The sequence below is a fragment of the Calypte anna genome, chromosome 1, assembly GCF_003957555.1.
Source record: "Calypte anna isolate BGI_N300 chromosome 1, bCalAnn1_v1.p, whole genome shotgun sequence".
Lineage (NCBI taxonomy): Eukaryota > Metazoa > Chordata > Aves > Apodiformes > Trochilidae > Calypte > Calypte anna.
Genome location: NC_044244.1, coordinates 114,489,377 through 114,505,304, shown reverse-complemented (window position 1 = coordinate 114,505,304; position 15,928 = coordinate 114,489,377). Strand labels below are relative to the sequence as shown.

Genomic DNA, 15,928 nt, shown 5'->3' with positions numbered 1-15,928 from the left:
GTTTAAGCAGGACAGTTATAGCTTCATCAGAGTGTGCCATTTAAGTGTTTCAGAGCACAGGCATCTCTGCTACAACTGTAGTGTCATGAGAGATGGAGGGCTTTTCAAGTAAAACATGCATAGTTGACTATGTCATGTTAAAGGTGAATGGGAAACATCAAAGGCAAATCCCCTACAGTGATGTAAATAATTGTAATTCTGCAAGTGTCTTGCATATTCCTCCATCCTCACTGGACCCTCTTGGCTGAGAAGGGGGAAGAAGAGAGGATGTGGGCAAAGGGCACAGTAAAAGGGCTGAAGAGACAGAACCTGACATGAACCATGCCAGGCTAAAAACAAATTGCTGAAGATCAGCTATTTATATCAGCTTAGAGGAACTAAAATTGAGAAGGAATGGGACACACCAGAGCAGTAAGGAATTAATTAAGAAGTGCAGAGGTGTCACGTTTGGGAAGGAGTGACATCAGGCTACAAGAGAAAATGATGTGGAAGGACTGCATTGCCAAGAAAGGTGGAAGATGAAGCCAAAGGAAAGGTTGATTTACAAGAGCCATTATGAAATTGCACCATGGCACTTGTGAATGGGAAGAGAAGGACAAATGGTAAAAGGCTTCAGAGCAGTATTTCAGGGTGCCATGTGGGCTGGAGGCTCCTCAGGGAGTAAGGAGGGTTAGATGCCAGGATTTCCCCTGAAGTTAGGCAGAGCCTCTTCAGCCAGGGGTCAGGGCAGCTGAGAGGCAGCTGGAGTGGCCACAGCCCAGGGCATTGGGCATATCTGTGGGGTTGGGCCAAGGCCAGGCTGGGACATTAGCCCACAGGTGATGGTCCAGGTCAGGATTCAGCATGGGCATGGTTACAAAGCAGGAAGAGATGTGATTCCCCTGAAAAGGGGGGATCCTGATGGAGACTCCTTGCAGTTCTGTTTGGAAGCCTCCTCTTCCCTCTGACCTTAGAGTGACAAGAAGGAACTCTCAGATGCACTTTTGCAAAACTGACTCTGAGCCCCGGCAACAAACCTCCAGGCTGGGGAAGGATGTGATCAGGGCCGTTCCACAGTGCTCCCCTGCAGAAACCTTTCCAAGCACTGTCCCACCAGATGTGCAGGACCATCATCCAGAGGCTCTCTGCCTTTCGGATGCCAGCCCTGCAGCAAATCCAGGTGTGTTCTGATACACAATCAAACATGCTTTGCATAGGCCTGTGTTCATCTCTACTTCTGTTGAAATGGAATAATAATAAAGAGACATTAAATCTTTGGTTCCATAGTCTCTTAAGTTACTTTTGTTTGGATAAGCAAAGGCGATAAAGAAAGAGTGTAAGTTATATGAAATGATGCAAAAAAGTAGAAGCAAGCAAATCTTCCAGCCATTCTGGAGGAGCCCTCATTCTGTAGACAAAGCTCCCACAATACCCCCTTGCCATGCAAGCCTTCAGTCACCCTTTTTTCTGTCACTGCTTCCTTTTCATGGTACAGTCCCTACTAATGCCCCCCCGAACCAGGGATTTTTCTCCTCTGCTGACTCAGAGCACTTGCCTGCAAGAGTGGAATGAGGACTTTCCCAAGTCCTTACAGAGGCCCGTGTGCTCTGTTTCATTCTTGCTCTCATTAGCAGAATTAGTACTGACTTTGCCATAATCAAGGCTGAGCAGTTTACCCAAAAGAACAACCTGAGTTTTACTTCCTCAGCATTTCTTGTGTATGAGGGATAAAAGCCAACCTCATTCTGTTAATGTAAGAATGAAAGAAGAATGCCTTTAATGGACCCAGAGGGTATTTCAAATACATATAGTCGTGTGTCTAGGATTCTGAAAGCCTTAGAATTACTTGAGGTTGAGACAAGACAAAATGGGCACAGATCTATAAAAGTACCAGTTTTTATTTGAATTGCTGCAGGTAAGGACTGAAAGCATTACTGCTGTGATCATCTTTTTAGTGACTTACTAGCTGTGCATATTACCAATCTTCCACGCTTCACAAGATGTTTACATTTACACTGACATAGTGGCAAATAGTTACCATCCATTAAAGAACTCTAAGCTTTTCAGTGCTGTTTAGCATGGCTGATATATTACATGAAATCAAATATAAGTACCCTATCTGTATTTTCCAGTGTAGAGCAGTTCAATTATGCACCACTATAGCTCTGTGGCCACAGGTTCAGTAACAGCACTGAAGAACCTACAGGATGATTTTACCTGTCCACTGGCATTATTAAGGGGTGAATCTCTGCATCGAAGGGGAACAGGTTTACTTCCCCCCACCTAGTGAGTACACAGACACCAGAAGTCCTTGTAAGACTATCAATAACAATGAAGTAGTCCTGTCAGAAGTTTAAACCTTTTCAAAGGATACATACTTTCAAAACAAAACCAAAACTACCTCAGCAAGAATCTACCCAAATTATATGCAGATGCCCTATGTTCAAATTCAGGGATCAGCCACACCAAGAGACATACTTTTATTTGTATTTAATTTTGGATTCCTCAGAGGATACACTTGAGCAAAACTTTTCCAGCTTTTCTCTGTAGAAATAAAAGTTTGGGTTTGTTTGTTTTGGTTTTTTTTAAGAGAGATACCCAGCATTCCAATGCACTCATATATTTCCAGAACTCTGGAATTTTTAAGTCTATAGGCTTACAGTCTTGCAAAAAGAATGAAATGAGAAAAAAAATCTTGTAGCTAGGGATAACATAGGAGCCTTAAAAGAGAAGTCACCTGATGAGCTTGCTCCCCCTCATCTTCCAAAGCTTCACCTTTACTAGAGGCTCTTACCCAGCTAGGCTTGTTTTCCTATGCAATCCCAGACTTACATGTTTTCCTTTAAATTCATTTAATTACAGGAGATTAATTCATTTAATTCCATTATTTTAAAAAATATTTCTGAGTTTAATTTGGTTTTGTTTTTACGAAGAATAAGCCAAATTTCCTCCTTGATTTCCAACTATAAGCTCCAGAATTGCTGGCAGGAGAACTCTCCAATGTCTTGTTGGTAAGTGTCTAGTAAGTCTAGTATCTACCTTTAACAGATTAAGGAAGAAAGTCCATCAGTTTTTACTAGCTGTTGATTGATTATGACTGAATTTCTTCCAATAGCATGCCCTGTAAAGGAACCATCTTCTTTAAGTCCTTTAGATGTTGTGTAGGGTAAGAATCAACTGTCCTGACATTCTTAAAAATGTCTAAGAAAAATGGGCTATTTCCCATTGTTATTGCCTCTTTTCCTTGACTGGTAGGAGTGGCTGTGTCTGGTTTAGATTGGACACCTGTTAGATGGTTAAAAAAAGGGGCCATGCATCCCATCCCTGGGGACTAGTTAGAAACAAAACAGGTTTTTCACAGTCACATGCTTCAAGCTAGATTAAACACACACACACAGAGAAAAAGAAACTCTTGAGATAAGAAGAGATAATGAGGCAAACAGCAACTGTTCCATTGCCGTGCAGTCTGTGAATACCTTGTTCAGTTCCTCCTTTTCACTTGTAGCTGCCATCAGCAGTCTTTTCTTCAGAGAGAGCTCTGCAGGGATTCTTGTAACATTTTATAAGGGTTTTACTTGAGTGAGGAATTTCGTGTGTCGGTAGAAAATATTTGTTACTGAATTCATCAGTAGATTTGTCTGTGTAAAGGCCAAGGCATTAACAGACATATTTCCACAAGAAGAGATACCAGAATTCTCCATGGCTAATCAGGAAGACAGATGGATACTGCAAGGACTTTTTACACTCTTCTATTCAATCTCTCCTTGTTTTGTTTTATGGTCCTATCATAAATAACACAAAACCACCAAAAAAAATGCTACTTCAAAGTAAGGCTTCAGGGCCTGATTAAAACACAGAAATGCAGAGCTCCAATCTGTATTTAATTTGTCTAAAGCATTCAGAGCATACCTAGTACACTATGCTAATCCACTATGCTAATCTCTAAATCTTTCACACTTTGGCAGACGAGGTTAAGGCCGGAGTGGTGAAGTGACTCCTGCATGCCCCTGTCTGTAGGTTTGGTTATTACTTTAATGTTGATACCATGTGTGTTAATATGCAGGTGTGTAGCTAGGAGAAAGAACAGGCTTGTGTTGTTGGCTCCCATTTCTGTGTTCATCAAGATCAGTAAATAATTGTAATCTAAGACAGATCTGTACTCCCAGTTCTCTCAAAGGTCAGGCTACGATACAGAGATGCTGTAATGTTCAGTCAATGCTACCTTTGTTCTTTGCTAAAAGACTCAAGAAATCTTATTCCTCATCTCTTCTGAAGTTACAGTGTCATGAAATTTCTTATCTTTGGTCACATACTTTAAAGTTTATTGATGTTACATCTTAGCTGCAATCAAACACTAAAGAAAAAAAAAAACCAAAATACAACAGCAGTTTTAATTTACTCTAGTTTGTGAATAAGTAGAACTTCTTGCCTATTAGCAGCTTGTTAAATGTCTGCATTTAAGTGTGTTATGCAGGCATGATAGATTACTCAGCTGAAAAAAAATTGATTCATTACCACTTCTCATTAACATTTACATCTTGCACGCTGAAGCATGTAAACGGGGTATATTTATGCTGTTTGACGTGGGTATTTTCTGCTATCCTCCAGGGTGCTGTCCAGTATGACAAATGCAATCTTGGCTCGAGTTTATAAGCATAATGATCTGGACCTAATGGCAAAAGAAGCCACAATCCCAGTAATCAATGGATTGTCTGATTTATACCATCCTCTCCAGATTTTGGCTGATTACTTAACTCTTCAGGTAACAGTATAATTCCTGCTTAATAACATATTTGTTTTTTCTAAATCTTGGTCTTCGTAAATATTTGGGGAAGTCAGGTTCAAAACAATTTTTTCCTAGGTTTTTCTAAGTGGTGATTACATGGAACTTGTTATTTAAAGAATCTTCATCCAGTAGTATAATTAAGGACCTGTTTAATTTAAAACAATTACCTAGTCCTATCATCTGTAGCAGGACTGAAATTAAGCATAAAATTAAGTACTACATTGGAATTAGGCTGCAATTTAAAAAAGTGTGCAAGAAGCTTTACATACTAAGATGAAGGTGAGATGTTGGCTCAGTGGTTTTTCTATGGACTTAAAAAAACCTCAGTAGTTCAGTCCTGACTCCTCCCTAACCTATGAACAGTTTAAAATGAATTGCTATCCATGTATAAGGAAATTGGTTGAATATATTCATTTTGAAAAGCCAGTTAATGCCACTGGTGCCAATGCTTAGTATTCAGGCACTTAAATCTATTTAAACTTTGCTCACATGAATGAATCACAGTTTTAAATGATCATATTTTGTAATTCAGTCTAATGAAATAGTTGATTTGACAGCATGATAACATTTTACACATAAATTACCAGATGTTTAGCTGTGAACAGAAGGACTGTACTGTATTACAATCAGTTGAGGAATAGGCTTATAAAATAGATTATTATACCGCAGTGCTGGTTGACAACTATGATGAACTTCTCTGGCCTTGTTTGCTTTCTGAATGAATAAAAAACACACTGCTTGAAAAAGGGAGGACAGAATAATTATGTGATTCATTCAGCTGTGTTTCTCGGCTGCTAAAGACTTTGCTATAGAACACTCAGTATGCAGAAAAGATCTAGTGACAGTAATATTGAATTATTCATGCCATAAACTTTAAATACTGGAAGACTTCTGTGTTTAGTAAAAATTACTTTGATTAGTATTTTTCATTAAATTTTCAATACTTAAAGTGAAGAGACCAGTTAAAATTGATGAACTTGAGGCTAAAATAATTGAAACACCTGAGGATAAGGTACATTTGTGAGATCACATTAAGCCACGATGTTGATGAGCTGTTTAAATTACATAGGAGAGTAAGCTGTAATGAGAATGTTATCAGTCATTAAATGACATAATTTCATTTAAACACTGTGTGCAGCAGGTGAATCTTACAGTTGTGTTTTGCAGGGAACTGTCTTGCAAACACCTCAGTTACCAGCATTTTATCACTTGTCAGTAACGGGCTTCAGGAATAACCTGTGACTCATAGTCTACCCAACTATTGATATTTCTGCCCCCTAAGCTTGGTTTTATCCAGGTCACTGACTGCAGCACTCTGAACTAGAACTGTTGTCCTCTACTCCTCCTCCAGTCAATGAAGAGACACTGCAGAGCATCTCACTCATCCTCTAGAGATGCATCTGTCTCTCTTAGAGGGGAAGCTATGGAGATGAGCAGAACCAGTACATACCCTGTTGATCATCCTCTGCTCCTTCTCCATTGTGTCCCAATATGGGGCAGCCATAGTAGAAGATCCTGGTGAATGTGAGCCCACAGGCTGGACTTCTCCCTGTTTTGAATACTTAGGGAAGCAGCAACAACTGGTGTGTGTCTTTGTTGCATCAAGCAGGAGGGAGGATGTCTTTGGAAAGAACGTCCCTGCCCATTTTTCGTGGGGTGGAAACAGGGCCTTAATGGTGCTCAAACAAAAGAAATATTTGATGGGGAAAAGTATCACAACAAAGTGAGCACATAGAGAGGTCTCAAGGAATGGCTCAGCTTCTGGACAGCTGTGGAAGCTTTTTTAAATTTGCAGCACTTTTCCAGTCTGGCTTATAAGCAGAGAACTGTTTCCTCCACTGTGCCCTTCTCTTCCCCAATCTTTCCAGCGTGTTCCTTAGCCTGGAGTTTGTCAGGAGTTTTGTTAGAGGGCAGCTGGATGGCTGCCCCACTTTGCCAAGGGCATGCTGCACCACTGCTTTCTGACCCACTTTCCATTCCTGCTTTCTTACCCAGGAGGCAGATATCTCTCAGCAGCGTGCTGCGGGTGCTGGCACTGCCTGTGCTTTCCCTTTCTGACCTGCCTGTCTGCTGCCATTTTTCCTCTTTGCACTCTACACTGAGGTGGACAAGACTGGTCTCACTGTCAGTATCATGTCATAAAATGGCATTTTAATCTTATAATGAACTTTACCAGGTCACAGAAGCAGGATTAAAACTTGAAGAAGCGTGAGCCACAGGATCTGGTTGTTACTGCCATCAAACCTCTTGTGGGATTTTTTGCAGGATAAAAAGGTGTTATCTGAGTACTGCCTGCAAGAAGATTAATATAGGGGTCCTGAATAGTATCACTGATTCTTTACATGGGTTGAAAGTTCATACATAACATCTGGACTGCCTTCCTTCAATGCAAAGGCAATTTGTTAGTTTTGGATGGATGGATGCAAGCTAGAATAGGAGCACAGACTGCTAACCTCATATTTAAATGTAACTACAGATTTTTTGCTGTTTCTTTCTCTTTGAAAATGTCTCTGTAGTAGATGTTTTCCTGACTGGTTCTGCTCCTTCTTGCTGTTAGTACATAGTCAAAATATACCACATTTTTTTCTCTTCTTCTCCTGCTGCATTTGCCAGCATGCTCTCTGCCTCTCTTCATGCTTAGCACATTTTTATTTTCCATTTTCTAAACCACATTAATTTTGTCATGTACCTTCTTGAATCCTCGTTGAGAACTTTCTCTTCAGCCTGAAACTGCCAAATTTTCTGGTTTATTTTGTCAGAATGTCTTCTTGCTTACAGCTTCTGATTCTCTTTTCACAAGTGCATTTTAGTGTGATTATTTTAGTATTGTCTGTTACGTTCCTCAGTGTGGATGGTTTATTTTCAGGACTGTCAGTTCTCGTTCTGTATTTAGTGTTCTTGTCAGATCACAAAGTGTGACCTTATCTTGAACTCTGGGGTGAAGTTCTTCAGATATCATAGAATCATAGAATCATAGAATTGGCTGGGTTGGAAGGGACCTCAGAGATCATCGAGTCCAACCCTTGAACCACCGCTGCAGTTACCAGACCATGGCACTGAGTGCCACATCCAGTCTCTTTTTAAATATCTCCAGGGATGGAGAATCCACTACTTCCCTGGGCAGCCCATTCCAATGCCTGATCACCCTCTCGGTAAAGAAATTCTTTCTAATATATAACCTAAACTTTCCCTGGCACAACTTAAGACCATGCCCTCTTGTCTTGTTGAAAGTCGTCTGGCAAAAGAGACCAACGCCCACCCGGCTACAACCCCCTTTCAGGGAGTTATAACATCCTCTTGGCCAGTGCCTTCTTCCTGAGCATCCTGGAACCCCTCACATTTGACATCGAAGCTGGCTCAGCCCTTTCATACTGTGGTCAGGATTAACACCCTCTGATATGCCAAGGGGGATGTTTTTCTTAGCACACACGCTACCTTCTATCTTAAAAGTTTGGTTGAGCTGAGTTTGCTCTTGAGTCACGACCACTAGAAATGGTTGTAAACATTATGCAACCTGTTTTTGAGGCTTTGGGGATCTGGCCTTTAAAGACTGAGTTTGTGTGCTGGTACTGTGCATACACACAGAGCAACTCTACTTCTCCCTCTGCGCTGCAGGCACACAACAGATCCGTGCTGAGGCCACCCCGTGCCTCTCAGTTTCCTGGGCAGAATCCGTGGTTGACAACTATTGCTCTGTGAAGCTCGGCTGCAGGGCAGCACCAGGCGATTTGTGTTCTGGGGGCGAACCAGCTATTGAGATTGATTCAATTGATATTAATGTCACTGGCCAAATCAGCTAACTCGTAGCTGACTGGAGGATGGCCAGACTGGTAATTAGAATGGATCCATATGCCACTAGTTTTTTCTGTCACTGGTCTGAAGGGAAATTTCTCTTTCAGAAAGAAATGGTTGGCATAAGAAATACAACAGTGCTTCCTTTTTAAATAACACAACATATTACAGCGTTGCACAGCTGGAAGTTTGCCATATGTCTTAAACTTTTCCTGGATGTGTGACCCAAACAGCTCAAATTATGATATTCTTCAAACTCATCACCACAATCATCATCATTCTAAGATTAGAAATCCCAACTAAGATCTGGAGCGATCCACTAGAAGATAACCATGTTTCAGTAATCATGAAAAAATAACGTGGCAGTAGGAAAGATAACTGGGCCAGCATCAGCATTTATCTTGGTTTCAGAGCTGGTAGATTCAAGTTTGCCCAGTTTCTCATTAACTGGGTTGCACTATCTCCCAAAGGGCTAAAGCTTTAACTAGTCCCCTGTTTTCCATTTTAATTTTTGACAGATTATTGATTCATTATTCAAAAGCTTGTTTTAATTGAGGGCTGCTATGGCTTGGGGTCAAACATTTCAGAAGTAATCTATAATGGTGTCAGAGTTTCAGCCTAGCTGCAAGCATCTCCATGCAGAGGCAGATGTAGATGTCCCTTTTAGTTAAACCAGACTTCTCTAAACATACAACAGTGTTAATTCACTGAGCATGCTTATTTTTTCCCAGGGCTTGATATACTGATTGACTGAAACCATGGCTAAGAACAGAATGAAACATTGTAAAAACAGCATGAGGATGAGAAAGTTGACAGCAAAATTGACATTAATTATTTAGCAGGAATTTTTCATGAGAATAGCAAAGCCAAGTTTTGCAGGAGCTATCACTGGTTTGCCAAAGAGGCATTCATAAGGGACAAGGGCTCTAGTCTTTCTAAATGTGTTATTTTCTGTGTGGCTTTACTAGGAGTGTAAATATTTTGAAGTCATGTTCCAAATGTAAAGAGAAACTACAGAACACCCAAGCATGTAAAAAGCTTACATCAATATAATGGAGTAGGGAAAAATAGGGGAGCAATGTAAGGGGGAAAATACCTTCAGAGGCACAGGTGATCAGCATGGATTGTAAAAGTTATGGTTTAATGTACAGTGTTACTCTTGTGGCAGAACACCCTTAGTGAGGTTTCCTCTGTGCAGTTGTGTAAGCATATCCTATAAAATGGAGAAAAAAATCTATATCTATGTAGCTTATATGACAGCTTTTGCATTGCCTCAAAGTTTTCTTGTTCTGACCAAGACAATCATCTCATGATGAAAGAGATTTGAGTTACAGTAGCAGTGTACCAGTAGCAGCATAAACTTCAGCACGGGGTATAAAGTAGGCTTCACTATCACACACACAGCTTGTTCCTCCCTTGTCTACAACTTTTTCTACTACCTAAACATCTTCATTGTGACTTCAGCTCGTGTCCACTCTGTACAGTAGTCACTGCTGATGTGGCTTGGCAATTTGCAGTGCATATTGAGGGTCATTATACAGACATCTCCAGTACTTCATATTTTATCTATAACAGCTAGTAGGTTGGAAAAATAGAGAAGTACTTAGTATGCAATGTGCTTCTTTTAATGCAGAGAAGCAGCTGCTAATAAGGTAGAAGTTATTTAACATAGCAGTATATTTGCTTTCACCATTATGGGCTGCGTTCTCTATTTTAAAACAGTAAGATCAAAAGAACACAGGACTGTCTTGTTTGCTTCTGGCTGTGTGTTCATGTCTCAGCTATCACTAAGCCCTAGCAGGAAACAACCCTTTAAATAATTGCTTTAGTTTGTCCTTCTCCTGGGAGCACCATTGCTAGGAGATGTGGGAGGACTGTGAAAGATCCTTAGAGACCTGCAGAACGTGAAGTAACTTCCAAGTCAACAGAGTCCTGATTTGCTTTCCTGCAAATGCCCTTTCACCATACCTCTCCCTATACCAATCCTTAGGTTTAATGTCATTCAGTATTTCAAGTGCTACTATTTTTGACTCAAAATTGTGGTCACTGGCAGAAGTGCTAATAACCTAGTTCTGGAACAACTTCCCAACTATTTGTTTAGAAGAAGATGCTGCCAGGAAAGGAGAGGGCAGGCCCAGCCCTTCTCCTGTTGGGTCTTTTGGCATTTTTGCTGCGACTGCTTACAAGGTTGCCAGTTAGTAGAGCTCTACAATGTGGATGCTTATCCTTTCTGACAGGCATTGCATCACGTCACACGAATAGTTGGAATTGTCTGGCTTCCAGCTACTACAATGCAACTGTAGCATGGCCCAGTTTTGAACTAAGAATAAAAGCTGTAGCTCTTGGATCTTGGATCTTCCAGTAAGACACAGGGGAACTTTCCCTCCCTGACTGTCTTGTAGTTCCAGTAAGTTCAATTAAAGGTGTTGTTCCACACTTCTACTAGCATTTGAAGGTAGCTACTCACCCTTCCTTGCATCAGACTCACCTGAACCTCCTACCTAGGGCATCAGGTTGCCCAGCTCTCCTGGAACTGTCTGGTTCATTTGGCAGGAGCACTATGGTGGACTGAAGGGGCTAACTATCACCTGGATTGGGGATGGAAACAATGTCCTCCACTCCATCATGATGAGTGCTGCAAAGCTGGGAATGCACCTGCGTATTGCAACTCCCAAGGTGAGAGAACCATGTGTATGGAGTGAGGAAGGAAAGCTGTGCCCATTCTTGTCTCAGCTGCTTGGATAATTCCCAAGAGCCTCAGCTGGTGGTGCTTGCATGTATCTCAAGTGCCAGCTTTCAGAATCAGCGTTCAGAATCAAGGTTCAGAATCCTGTGTTGATTATTTTGATGCAAAGTAGGAGTAATTCTACTGAGTCCCAGCTTCAGAAGGGCTGAGGGGAATTAATGACTGCAGTATAAACCGCAGAAGATGATAATTCCGTTTGAGAAAGTGTTACAAAGACATTCAGTGCCCTCTTCCTTCCCTCAAAAAAAAATTGAATGTTTTTCAAGTTGGTGGAAGTGTTGCATCTTGGTTGTATCGGATTGGTGATGTATCTTTTTAGAATGCTGCATTATAGTGCAATATAAAATATATATTAAAAAATCTGTTTAGAGAAAAAATATTAAATGATGCATAGGTATTTCATTATGTAAATGCTGAAAAAGATTTTTAACCTTATCAGAACACTTTCCACTAATTTATCTACAAAATAAACTTTCAACAAAGTCACCATAATTTCCTCAAGTTTTACAGTTCTGAAAGACACTCTTCCTATGCCAAATCGTTTATTAAGTATTTCTCTAACCAGTGCTAATAATAACTAAAGATCTTATATATGTTTCATGATATGTTACTTATCATCTCTTTTGGCAGGGCTTTGAACCAGACCTCAGAATAACTAAAATAGCCGAACAGTACTCCAGAGAGGTAGGAGCCTAAGAAATAGTCTAGTAAAGTAGTTGTAATAGAGTTTATTTTCATTATAAACACAGCTGAAGTTCCTTGTCTTCCTGATCTTCCTTATTTTATTCACATTAGCATGGTACCAAGTTACTTCTTACAAAAGATCCTTTGGAAGCTGCAGACGGTGCCAATGTCTTAGTTACAGATACTTGGATAAGTATGGGACAAGAAGAGGAAAAGAAAGAAAGACTACAGGCATTTCAAGGTTACCAGATTACAATGCAGGTAAAAATTTAGTTATTTGCTGATGGTTTTATAGTTTACATTTTTAAGAATCAACATCAGCAGGACATGAGTTTGTTATCTTTTTGAGTGGGGCCATGAAATGACAGCCTGCAAACCTGCCTCTAGCTTGGAAAGTGCACAAAGATGGTGTGAGTTATCTTATACTCTTCACATGACTTCAGAGCCTCCTAATGAGATATAACTCCAGAACATTTGCAGAAGAGCCAACCCTTAAACTGTATCTAACTTCATTTTCTCTTTGCTACCAGAAATGATCCTTTATATTTTATTTGGAATGGGTACGTCACAGATGAACTCTTAAATGCCTGAAGAGAATCTGGGGCATTTTTGCATATATCTGGCCAATAAATAAAGCATTAATTGTCTAAGATAAAAAGGACATTTTCCTTGCTGATAGAATTACTGGCTTAGTTGACTGTATTTTAACATAAGTTCACAAAATGCTATTGATGAATGTCTTTGAACTGACCTAGAATTCTTTAATACATTGTTTATTGGTATTAGCTCAATATCTTATCAGTAACAATATCAAAAGAAAAAAAAATACAGCCTTTTAAATAATGGGTTAGTATGTTCTTGTTGCAAATACCAATATTATTATATTACTGTGTGGCATTCAAATTAAGATTGTACTTTATTGATCCACTAGGCCACTGGAGTTTTTCCTCCACTACTAAAGCCAGAGAAAAAGGAGTAAATATTTGAGTTTTGTGAAGCCAGCACTGAATCCTTACTGACTTAAATGGGGATATTCCCATCTGATTCACAGATGAGGAATTATTTTGAAGTCATGGGAATTCTTCTGAGTTCAGCATCCAAGTAACTAGAGTGGAAGCTGATAGAAAATTTCTTAACCTTTTTAGTAGTTAAAATTTTGTTATGTTCCTAACACATTTCTTTATATTGATATTCTTTTTAATCTATAGACTGCAAAATCTGCTGCTTCCAACTGGACTTTTTTACATTGTTTGCCCAGAAAACCTGAAGAAGTTGATGATGAAGTATTTTATTCTCCACAGTCATTGGTTTTCCAGGAGGCTGAAAACAGAAAATGGACAATTATGGTAAAAAAAAAAAAAAAAAGGAAGATAACATTTGTTACGGTCATTACAGGCTTGGATTTAACTTGGTTTCTCAGCACATAGTAAATGTTAATGCATATGTTTCAAATGCACACCACAGCACATTGCAGTTGTAACTAAAAACAACATATCTGTTTAGCCCAAATACTTCTGGACACAAGTGTAACCAGTTTTGATGATAATCTGCTATTGCTTGATCCATTTTTTATCACTAAGTGAAATCTGTTGTATAAACTGTACTTTCCTGTTCTTCAAAACACTGGGCTTGCTCCAATGATTAACTCAACTGTTCAATTTTAAAACATGTTAAATGCTGAGGTCCCAAGGGCTGCTTTTAGGAACTACCATTTCCCAGACACTTGGAGCTAGAGATTCTGCAGTTTTTTCCAGTGATACCAATGGGAAATTTTCCAGAGAAAGTGCTGCAAGAGCAAAGCTTTGAAGGACCCTGAAAAGTTATGTTGTTATGGGTAATACTGTGTGAGCCATGGGAACCTTAAGAAGAAATTTGACATAAAGCATAACTCCCCTCTCAGCATTCCTAGCCTGATACTGCCAGATCTCAGTAGCCTGTGATTTATCGTCACCTTTAGAACCATCATGTAGACAGAAGCTAGTGAAAACTTTCAGAGGTGAAAAAACAAGCAAAATAGAAATAGCATTGTCATAGCTCTCAGGTGAATTCTAGATGTGCTCCAAGTGGCTGAGTACTGTATTTACCAAAAACTCAAATTTTGGACACAGTCAAAATTGTTAACAAATTCTTGTTAAATTCATAATTTTGTCTGTAAATTTCTGTAATGCGGTCATGCTTTTTATTTTATTTTTCCAGTGTTTCTAATTGCAAGCTGTTATTATTTTTTTACAGTAAATAAGACTTTTACTTTGGATTTCAGCTGCTCTTTTTTGACGGGGGGGAGAGAAAAATGATATATTTGTATTTTTTCAAGTCTGGGTCTTTTTTATATACCATTTTCTACCACTCTTAGCTCAGACAGCAAACTGAAAAATAAATTACTTGCTCATTTGTTGTTCCAAACAATGTTGAGTGCAGCCACAACACAGGTAGCAGCGAGGGGTTGAACAGCTGAATGTTCAGCCCCTACTGGGTGCCTGGGACTACCTGACACACTCAGCAGTGCTGAAGGGAAAAGGAGAGGAAACAAAACCACACCTCCTGTAGACCCATGTAAATCCAGTTCTGGGCTGAAATAACAATTTGCAGTCAGACATCGCTGTGAAATTGCACCAGTATGAAACCAGTAATACCTTGTCAAAACCAAGCAAGATTGGGGATTGTTATGTATGCAGGTGGGGGGAGGACAGCAGAACTGCTGCAACACCCTGTTTTATTTGCCTGACATTTCTTTTACTCTCATTTCCCAACCATACCTTAAGTTTGTTGGAGTACTAGGGGAAGGCAGGAATAAAAAAAAAAGATTTTCATCTTTTTCCTTATTCATCATCACAAATTCTAGCAAATAATTCTAACTGTGCCAGTTTTGTCAGGATAATAATTTTGAACATAAGACTTTAGAGCTGGGAACTGTTTCCTCCTTATTTGTTTTTATGGAGTATCAGGCTCTAGTGTGATTGGATTTTTTTTTTCTTCCTCCTCTAGGCTGTCATGGTTTCCCTGCTGACAGATTACTCACCACAGCTACAAAAGCCTACATTTTGATGCTTGGATTCCTGCCAAGAGAAAAAAAAATCCTCACTGGCAGAATATTCTGGTCTGCAAATACATAGATCTTCTTCAGAAAGGATCAAAGCAATGAATTCTTTCATAAAACCAGATAGCTGGCTGTATAATATTGCATTACATTTGTGAAAATTTCAAGACAATAAACACCATTGCAAAAGCTGCTTTTCATCTCTATGCTCCAGATTGGCTGTACTTTCTAGTGATGGGCATCATGGAAAATATTCCGAGGTTGTACTGTAAAGATTGGCTCCACCAGCACCACAGGATTAGCACAGTCTACACATAGATGTGCTGGAACTAACATAGGATAATATGGCAGACATAAACTTCTCACTAGATCTGTCTGATTAATTACTGATCCCAGAAAGTGCCCAAAGAGAATCTGTGCTTTAGTTTGCCATGGTTGTCTGATTATCCTGGGCACTCTAGTACCAGCTTCTTCCTTCAGCCAACCTCCAAATCCCATTTCTGTTTGATACTGAAAATGTGGAAATCTTGTGAACACTATCTTCCTCTGTGACATCCCATTGGGCTGGCACTGGAGCTATTGCTGTGAAATTGGAATTGGAGTTGAATGCAGACAAGAGAGATGGTTGGTACATTCTTTGTCCATCTCCCCTAGACCTGCAGTCCCTAAACAGCATTTTGGCTAAAGAAGAAGTGGGGGTTTTTTTGTTTGGGGTCTTTTTTTGGTGTTTTTTTGTTGTTGTTGGGTTTTTTTCCTTTGTTTGTTTTGTTGTTGTTCTTCGGTTTGTTTTATTTTTAACAAACAGGTGGTGCACCATATAATGGAGCTGTATACAGATCCTTTGCAGAAAGAATTTTCTGCATTTTGTCTGACATCGTAACAGTGTACATTTCAGCTGATCCTT

The 15,928-nt window shown here is 39.7% G+C and overlaps 1 protein-coding gene across 1 annotated transcript in view; it reads left to right on the top strand.

The window, feature by feature from the left end:
• OTC (ornithine carbamoyltransferase) overlaps nt 1-15,143 on the top strand; it is a 28,671-nt gene extending 13,528 nt beyond the window's left edge. Inside the window, exons 5-10 of the mRNA XM_008500324.1 lie at nt 4,588-4,741; nt 11,111-11,233; nt 11,934-11,987; nt 12,099-12,248; nt 13,196-13,333; nt 14,973-15,143. Coding sequence (XP_008498546.1) covers nt 4,588-4,741; nt 11,111-11,233; nt 11,934-11,987; nt 12,099-12,248; nt 13,196-13,333; nt 14,973-15,032 — 679 coding nt within the window. The 3' untranslated portion in view covers nt 15,033-15,143. The remainder of the gene's footprint in view (nt 1-4,587; nt 4,742-11,110; nt 11,234-11,933; nt 11,988-12,098; nt 12,249-13,195; nt 13,334-14,972) is intronic.
• Nucleotides 15,144-15,928: the final 785 nt, after the last annotated feature.